At 61.7% G+C, this 8906-nt stretch overlaps 1 protein-coding gene across 6 annotated transcripts; it reads right to left on the bottom strand.

Moving 5' to 3' along the window:
• Positions 1–365: 365 nt before the first annotated feature.
• On the bottom strand, positions 366–8427 carry NACAD (NAC alpha domain containing). 6 transcript variants are annotated; one of them, XM_040695549.2, is made up of 10 exons: positions 8277–8427; positions 3295–6353; positions 2388–3255; positions 1883–2131; positions 1715–1803; positions 1550–1633; positions 1104–1250; positions 895–1026; positions 589–711; positions 366–509 (listed from the first exon to the last, which is right to left on the bottom strand). In XM_040695549.2, exons 1-10 carry the CDS (start codon positions 8320–8322, stop codon positions 495–497), a joined length of 4812 nt encoding a protein of 1603 aa, XP_040551483.1. In that variant the 5' UTR covers positions 8323–8427; the 3' UTR covers positions 366–494. The 6 variants fall into 6 exon arrangements, with proteins under 6 accessions (XP_040551483.1, XP_040551484.1, XP_418516.6 ...); XM_040695550.2 differs by having other exon boundaries at positions 2388–3264; positions 3352–6353; XM_418516.8 differs by having other exon boundaries at positions 2388–6353.
• Positions 8428–8906: the final 479 nt, after the last annotated feature.

The raw sequence follows: 8906 nt of genomic DNA, 5'->3' as shown, positions 1-8906 counted from the left end.
GTGGCCTGTCTCCTTGTTAAAACCCTCACCTGCCTCTCTACAGCGCACCAAAGTATGTCATATCATTTAACGTGAGGCATGCAAAGCCTCAAGGTCCAAGGGTTGGGGAACTCAGAGCTCCACCAGCCACTGCTCATCCCCCAAGAGAGGCCCCTGCCTATTGCACACCATCAGGATAGGGAACAGAGCTCAACCCCATGGGCAGATGCCACTGCCTGCAGCCTCCATCCCAGCCACCCCACGTATGTCCCACCTAACTCCACATCCCCAATTACCTGGTCCCCATCTTGCAGGCCATACAGGGGCTTTAGGACCCTTCCAACCCCCAGGGAGAGGACCCCCAATCACCACGCAGGGAGGCAGGGTGCGATCCAAGTGATACATGAGGCCATTTATTGAGCATTAGGAGGCGGGCAAGGCAGAGGCATGGGGCTCAAGGAGGGACATCAGGGTGAGGAGAACTGTGCACCTATACAGGGGGCCGGGGCCGGCCGCTACATGGTCAGCTCCTGCAGGAGAGAGCACAGCGTCAATGCAGGGCTGGACTGTACCCCCAAAAACATAAGGGATGAGGACACCCCTACTCACCATGATGGCATTGACGATGTCGTTATTGTTGTGCCTGAGTGCCCGCACAGCTTTGGGACGTGAGACATTGGCCTGGGCCATGACCAACTCTATGTCCCGCACTTCCAACCCTGTCTCATCCACCTGTGGGAGCAGGAACAGTGCTGTCAACCCCTGGGCTACCACCCAACCCAACACCTCAATCCTATTGGTAGCCTCCCACCACCCAACCCAACCCCCCTAAGCCAGCCCTGTTGGCAGCCACCCAGTGCCAAACTGGTTGCCTCCCATCACCCTATCCAACCCCAGCAGCAGCCGCCCACCAACCTCTTCCTCCTCCTCGCTCTCCTCCTTGATGGTGAGCGCAGGCGCTGTCTCTGTGATCAGTGGGGAGTGCTCCATGGGCACCTTGAACTTCTCAGCTGCAGCCTTGTGCACCTGCTGCGACAGGTCCTCTATCTGCAGGGACAAGGAAGGTCACTGGATGGTCCCCACAGGTCATCTGACCCCAGGATGCACCCACAGCCCTGCCCCACCTTGGCTTCCCCAAAGACGATGTAGATGTCAGATGCAGGGCTCTTGAAGACATCAGGCTTGGTGATGACAAAGAGAATGTTCTTGGACTTGCGGATGGTGATGCGGGTGACACCATGGATCTGCCTCAGTCCCAGCTTGGACATGGCCTGAGGAAGGAGACGCAAGGGTGAGCTCCATACATTATGTCCAACATCACCAGGGTCCCCAGCCCTCCAGCAATGGGAGGACACAATAAGGACAGTACTATCCCCAGGGGTAGCTGGGATGAGACCACCCCCCAGCACAGAGGGACACCCTGATGGCAGCCAGCTATGACCTCAGGGACATGTGCCCCCTGCCAAGCTAATCTCCCAGCCCATGTCCCCTCCCTGCTCATCCCATGGGGATGGGGACATCACCCCAGTGCCACCACCCCAAAGCCACAGGACACGAGCATCCATCCCACCTTCCTGGCCTTCTTCTCACTGCGGCTCTGCTTGGCTTTACTGATGCTCTCCTCCCCGGTGCCCAGAGAGTGGGTGAGCGGCGCCTGTGGGGCACAGCATTGGGTGATGGGATGTCATGGTCCCCCAGGTGCCTGGGGACAGAGTCCCCAAGCCTGCAGCCCTACCTGGGTCTGCATCGGCTGTGGCTCTGCACCCTCCGGTTCCTCCAGCTCCGGGATGGACTCATCATTGCTCTCAGACTCATTGCACGATCCTACACAAGACACAGGGGCTGCAGTGAAGGTGACACTCATCTCAATGCCCCAAAGCCCTCCCTGTACCCCACCCCTCACCTTTATGGTTGGCCTCACCATGCCGCGGTGCTGCCTTGTCCTCAAGCAGGGCGATGGCAGGCAGGTGTTCAGCAGGGCTGGGGACACGGTAGGGCAACTCTGCCTCACTGGAGGAGCTGGATTCAGACTGCACTGAGCCCCGGGGTGCACGGCGGGGTCCCCCTTCTGCCTCCAGCCCTCGTGCACCCTTACTGCCAGCTGGTGCCTTCCTGCCCCTCGTCTTCTCCTTCTGTGGGGATGGCTCTGGGGCTATGGGGAGGATGGGAGATACTGAGGTCACAAGATGGACACCTTCATGGACAATGGGAACCCATTATGCTCAATCCCATTGAATACCTCTCAAAAATGGGACTCGGTTGGGACTCCAGGAGTCCAACTCCAAGGTGTTCCACTCCAGGAGTCCAACTCCAGGTGTTCCATGCCCACCCTGATCCCAGTACTGCCCAACCCCACACCTCTTGGGACCCCCAGAGGGCACACACAGCAATGGAAACAGGCAGCTCACCCTCCAGCAGCTTCCTGGAGGCCGGCAGGACAGATGGACGTTCCTCCGGCCGCGTGGCCTCGCTGAGCCCTGAGGTGTCCTCCAAGCGTGGCAGTGGCGAGGAGGAGAGAGGAGGCACTTGGATGAGTTTGGAGAGCGGTGGGCAGGGAGCAGGCAGCGGGATGGCAACAGGTGCCACAGCCTTAGGAATGGGCTCTACAGCCTCAGTGGGCACTGCAAGCTTGGGAGTGGGCACTGCAGCCTTGGCGGGCTCTTGGGGCACAGGGTCCTCTGGGGAGCTGGGCTTTGGAGGGGGTTCCAAGGGCAGAACAGCCTCTGGGATGCTGGGGGTGGCTTCCATGCCTTCACGATCATCCTTAAGGCTAGGTGTGGAGCTGGATCCTGCCACCATCACCACCTCCTCTTCCTGAGGGATGGATCCTGCCACCACCACCTCCTCTTCCTCCTCCTTGGAGCTGGATTCTGCTACCTCTTCTTCCTCCTGAGGAATGGATCCTGCCACCATTACCGCCTCCTCTTCCTCCTCCTGAGGGACAGATCCTGCCTCCATTACCGCCTCCTCTTCCTCCTCCTGAGGGAGGGATCCTGCCACCATCACCACCTCCTCTTCCTCCTCCTGAGGGAGGGATCCTGCCACCATCACCACCTCCTCTTCCTCCTCCTGAGGGAGGGATCCTGCCACCATCACCACCTCCTCTTCCTCCTCCTGAGGGACAGATCCTGCCACCACTACTGACTCCTCTTCCTCCTCCTGAGGGATGGATTCTGCCACCATCACCGACTCCTCTTCCTCTTCCACGGGGCTGGATCCTGCCGCCACCACCACGTCTTCTTCCTCCTGCAGAATGGATCCTGCCACTGCTATCACCTCCTCCTCCTGTGGGATGGATCCTGCCACTGCTACCACCTCTTCCTCCTCCTCCTCCATGGGGCTGGATCCTGCCACTGCTACCACCTCTTCCACCTCCTCCATGGGGCTGGATCCTGCCTTCACTGCCTCCTCCTTCGCTTCCTCAGGGGGGGCCAGGGAATGCTCCTCCTCCAGCAGGACTTTGGCATTGGGGTCTTCACTGAGTAGGAGCAGGGACTCCTTGATGGGGGGCTCCTGGCCCTGCATAGGGGCTGGGTCTGGCTGCAGCGAGGCTGGGGGAGAACACTGGATGCTCCCTGCATCGCTGGGCTCTGGGGTCTCTTTGGGTTCAGGTGCAGCAGCTTCATCCTCAGCACAGGGAGGACATGGCAGCTCCACAGGGGCTTGGCTGGGGCTCCCTGGGGTGGGCAGGTCCCCAAAGACCCCCTGCAGCATGGAGGCCACTTGCTGGCGGTCCTCCGCACTCTCCAACAAGGCACCGGGTGGTGGGAGCAGTTCAAGGGGGTCTGGGGGAGTCCCCACATACACTTCTTGCTCTGAAGCAGTGAAGTGCAGTGGTGGGGGTGCAGGGGCTGGGGGCAGCACACAGAGGGCCAGGCAGGGCTGTGGGGCTGGAGAGGGGACCCCAGGGGCAGCCGCTTCCCCCGCACTGTCCTGGGGGGTGGTGAAGAAGCTGGAGTCGGTGTGGGAGCACAAGGTGTCCAGCAGTGCTGGGGACGAATCCTCAGAGGCAGGGGTGGGCTCTGGGCTCTGGCCTTGCTCCACATCCTTGCTGGAGACTTCATCCTCAGAGGCAGCATCTGGCTCATCCATACCTCCCAGTGCGGGACTGAGAGTCTCCTCCACACCCTGCGTCACCTCACTGCCACCATCACTCAGTGCCACCACTGGGGACTCACTGCCTGAGGCCACCCCATCCTCACAGAGGGATGCATCCTCCTCAAGGGGCTGCTCAATGACATCGTCCTGCACATCCCCACCCAGGGTGGGGGCCCCCAGTGGTGCAGGCATGGCATCTGTCCTGTTGTCCCCATGGCCACCCACATCCTCCTGGGGTTCCCCGCTGTCATCGCCTTGCTCAGGTGGACACGGAGGCTCAGGGCTCTCTGCTGGGACAGCATCAAGCTCATGGTCACCATTAGCAGTGGGTAGGGATGAGGTGTCCCACCCCAGCCCATTGAGTTCGGGGTCTTTGGTCTCCCCAGCACAGGGGGGCTGCAGGGTACTGGCTGCAGCCTCCAGCTCTGCACCGGGGGTGGCCTCCAGCTGAGCCTCTATCATGGGAGCTGGTGGCACCTCCTCCTCCTGCAGGATCTCCTCCAGGAGCGGTGGCTCTGTGGGGACAGGGGGCTCTGGTGCAGGACATTCCTCTGGGATGGGGTCCAGCTCCTGCGTGGTATCAGGCTCCAGGGTAGAGGCTTCCTCCATCTCTGAGGAAGAGGAGCTGAGGGTCTCATCCATCCGTTCCACGTTGACTTCCGCAGAGAGGGCCTCAACAGGGACCTCATCCACCAGTCCTACATCAACTTCTGTGGGGAAGGCCTCAGTGGAGGTCTCATCTGCAGGCTCCATGTTGCCTTCCACATTGAGGGAATCAGCGGGGGCTTTGTCCACCAGCTCCATGCTGACTTCCGCAAGTGCCTCCATGGAGGTCTCACCCACCAGCTTTGCACTGACTTCTGCATTGAGGGCCTCAATGGAGGCTTCGACCACAGGCTCTACACAGACTTCTGTAGCAAGGTCTTTGATGGATGCCTCATCCGATGGTTCCACGTTGACTCCCGCAGTGAGGGTCTCAATGGGGGCCTCATCCGTCAGCTCTATGTCAGCTTCCGTGGTGAGGGCCTCAATGGGGACCTCCTCCTCCGGGTGGGCAGCATGCTGCTCCATCCCCACCTCCATGCACGCATCGTCCTCGCTGCCATGAGTAGGCTCCAGAACTGAGGGGCTCAGGGCCACCTCATGCTGTGGGGACCCTCCCAGAGACACCCGCTCTTGCTCCCCAGTCCCATCCAACTGGGCCGTGTCACCACGCAGGTGCAGCTCAATGTCCCCAGAGGCCTCCGAGGAGGGCTCGGTGTCCCCAGGGGTGGTGGCGGCAGCCATTTGGGCCCCCCCCAGTGCGTGGCGCTCAGTGCCATAGAGCCGCTCATCCTCCTCGCCGTCATAGGAGGCCGAGTCGGAGGAAGCTGAGGTGTCATCACGGAAGGCAAAGGACTCATCCACCCCTTCGTTGATGGAGGTTTCAGAGAGTGAGCGCAGGAAGGAGGCTGAGGTGCTGGCGTCCTCCTCATCATTATCTTCAGCCTCCTCATCCTCACCCGAGAGCGGGTCGGCCGCTGCCTGGGCTGGCACCAGGGTGATCTCCACAGCCTCAGCCTCAAAAAGCAGGCTGCCACGGAAGGGCAGCAGTGCAGCAGGGATGAGCCCAGGGGCAGCCATGTGGGACCGGGGCAGCCTGAAGCCTTCCTCCTGCCCGCTGCCTTCGTCATCATCTTCCTCTTCTTCTTCATCCTCCTCCTCCTGCCCTATGGAGGTCACGGCCACATCCTCATCCTCGGAGGAGGAAGAGGAGGACGAGGAGCGGCGGATGAAGGCTGCTGGACCAGGCTCACCATCAGGGACCTCTGCCAGCAGGTTGGGTGAGCAGGAGGGTGACGTGCTGGCTGTGCCCGAGGACCCCCAGCTGCCCCCCTCAGCCGTCATGTAGGAGCCGGATGGGGAGGTGGGGGGCGAGCCCAGCCCCTCACTCTCCACATCCCCTCCATCCTCCTCAGGCTTCAAGCGGGGCCCCCCCGTCCGCACTGGAGTGGAGGGGGCTGTGAAGAAGAGGTCGGGGTCGAGGCGGGCGGGGGGCAGCTCAGGATGCCGGGGGGGCGTTTTAGGGGGCAGCTCAGGGGGGCAGTGAGTCTCCTCGCCCATCACGATGCGAGTGTCCAGGGGGTCAGCGGGGAGCAGCGATGGAGGTGGCGGTGGTGGTGGGGGGCAGCCCTTGGAGGGGGGGCTGCGCTCAGCTGCATCATAGCTGGCCCCCTCGGGCTGCGGGCGGGCTTCCTCTTTGGCAGGCATCAGTGCAGCGGGGTCCCCTGGGGGGGCTGCGGAGAGAGAGAGGTTAGAGCATCCCTGGGACCCCCCCCCCCCACCATCACCAGCTTTCCTCCTCTCCCCCATAGGGACACCAGTGACACTGTCACTGGGATTTGGCCCTAACCAAACAGAGATGGAGGGCTTGTAGTGAACCTCCCCCCCACCTCCCAAAACAAAACCACCATAAATGAGCTGAGGACCCCCTCCCCCACTCCGTGCCCTCTCACCAAGGAGGTGATGCCAGCCATCCCTAGGGCAGGATTATAGGTGCCCCCCCTGCTGTAAGGGAGTATTAAGGAAGGCTGAGCTGAGGGAGGGGGGGCACTGCAGGGTTAGGGGACTGTACCAGAAGAATAATGGGGAACAATTACTAGCCTCCCCTTCCTCTTTCCCCCCCACCCCCCAACCCCACCCACACGCACAACATAATTGAGGGCCCCAGGGCCCCCCTGAAGCATTAAGACCCTCCTAGAGAGACAGGGTACAGCATTGCCAACCTCCCAAATACCTGAAACAAACACATCCTCCCCCCCACTGCTTAACAGGGCACCAAGCTCACAGGGGCTCAGCCCCATCAGCCCTAAGGAACATGGATATAAAGCTCTTCTCAATTCATAGGAGCCTCAAAACCACAGCAGCAACCCCCAAAAATCCTCAGTAGGACCTCCCCTTCAGCCCCCGTTACCTGGGGTCCACGTGGGTGGCTCCATGGAGCAGAGGGGAATCTAGAAGCACCCAGAATCCCCCCAACAGAAACACCCTACAGCACCAACCCCAGTACTGCCCCATGTGTGCCCTATGGGGTTTATATAGGGGTGAGGGGGTGTGGTCAGGGCACAGGGGCTGCTGGGAAGGGGGCAGGGCCTCCCCAGGTGTTTAAGGGGATGGGGAAGGGGGGGGGGGGGAAGGGGGGGGGGGGGGTTGGGCTGGAATGGGGCTGTTAGGGTGGGTTTTGCACTGTAATTGCTACGTTGGGATCAGGGCTTGGACCTCCTTCCTATAGGGTTGTGGGGAACATAGGGTCCCTTAAAGCTGTGTATGCCACAAGGATGATATGGGGACACCCCTGTACCCCAGGATATAGCTTTGGGGGGGCTGTGCCCTAAATCTGAGCCCTCTGAATGAGGGTGGGGATTTTAGGGCCCATCCTCATTCTGTCTCAGTGCCCCTATGAGGGGGGGGGTACCCAATTACTCCCTCGCCATGGGGTCACCCCAATACGGGACTCCCCCCTATTGCTGAGCCCTCTCTGCGTTGCCCCCTCCCCCAACTCAGAAAGGTCCCCTTTCAACCCCACCCTGCCTGGGGAGGGGATGATGGAAGCCCTGAGTCCCGCGTCCCCTCCTGCACCCCCAACCCCCTTTTATGAAGTGTCCCCCATCCCATTGCCGTGGGGACACATGGGGGGGTGGCAGCGGGATGGCAGCACCGCTTGGGGCCCCCCCAGGGCACATTGCTGCGGGGTGACCTTGGGCCAATGTCCCTGTGGGGTGGGGGGGGGGAAGGGGGAGTGGGGTAGGGGTTAGGGAACATGCACTGCTGTCACCCTTGGGTAACATGGGGATGGGGGCACAGTGGGGTCTTAGGGTCCTGCAGGGGGGAGGGGGGGGGCAGGGGGGGGCAGTGGCCCCAGCATCTCCCCAAAAGGGTGGAGGAGAGCTTCAGCCTGAGCAACGCCACTGTGTCCTCCATCCCTGTATCTCCCATTCCCATATCCCCCATCCTCCCGCTCCTCTGTCCCTGCAGCCTCCATCCCCCATCCCTGTATCCCCCATCCCTGTATCCTCCGTCTCCATATCCCTGCATCCCCCATCCCTGCATCCCCCATCCCTGCATCCCCCATCCCATTATCTCCCATCCCCGTATCCCCCATCCCCATATCCCCCATCCCCATATCCCCACACCCCCCCTCCCACCCCCCTCATCCTCACCTCCCTCCAGCTGCAGCCCCTGACTCGTGGCCGTCTCTCCAGGCATAGCGGTGGGGTCGGGGGACCCCAGTGCAGGGGGGGGACCCCAACCCCAACCCCAAGCCGGCCCAGCGCGGCGCGGCTCTGCGGGACGAAGGCGGCTGCGCCGGGCGAGGCAGAGCGTGGCGGGGGGGCTCAGCCCGGATGATGTCAGCAGGTTCTGTGTGTGGGGTTTTTTTTTCTTCCCTTCTCTCCTTTCCCTGCTTGCTTTTTTTTCCTCTCTCTCTCTCTCTCTCTCTCTCTCTTTCCTTTTAATTATTCCTTCTGCTGCCCGGGATGGGAGCAGGGTTGTGTGCCAGGCACTGCGGCGGTGCAGCGCAACCGGGTGTGGGGTGGGGTTGGGGGGTCCCTTCAGTTTGCCCCATCCCAGCAGTGATTTGGGGGACGATGGGTTCTCCTTACCCCCTCCCCAATATGATTCCCGCAGCGAACTCAGAGCCCTCCCCCCCCCAACCGCACCCCGAAGTGATGCTGCACGCGTTGGGGTCCCCCATGCTGAGGGAAGCAGGATGGGGCCGTGTGCTGTTGCCATGGGAACAGCCCTTCTCCCATCTCCATGGCGATGGGGATGGGTTCCCTGGCAACCTTTAC

Source organism: Gallus gallus, chromosome 2 (assembly GCF_016699485.2).
Source record: "Gallus gallus isolate bGalGal1 chromosome 2, bGalGal1.mat.broiler.GRCg7b, whole genome shotgun sequence".
In the NCBI taxonomy this organism is placed as follows: domain Eukaryota; kingdom Metazoa; phylum Chordata; class Aves; order Galliformes; family Phasianidae; genus Gallus; species Gallus gallus.
The sequence above is the reverse complement of the archived record's forward strand: the minus strand, read 5'-3'. Positions and strand labels throughout refer to the sequence as shown.

Coding starts and splice junctions, on each gene's coding strand:
- NACAD (XM_418516.8), bottom strand. CDS start 8,322: ATGCCTGGAGAGACGGCCACGAGTCAGGGGCTGCAGCTGGAGGGAG. Junction 2,132..2,387: donor CTCCAGGAAGCTGCTGGAGG/GTGAGCTGCCTG, acceptor TCCTCCCCATAG/CCCCAGAGCCATCCCCACAG. Junction 1,634..1,714: donor CACAGCCGATGCAGACCCAG/GTAGGGCTGCAG, acceptor TGTGCCCCACAG/GCGCCGCTCACCCACTCTCT.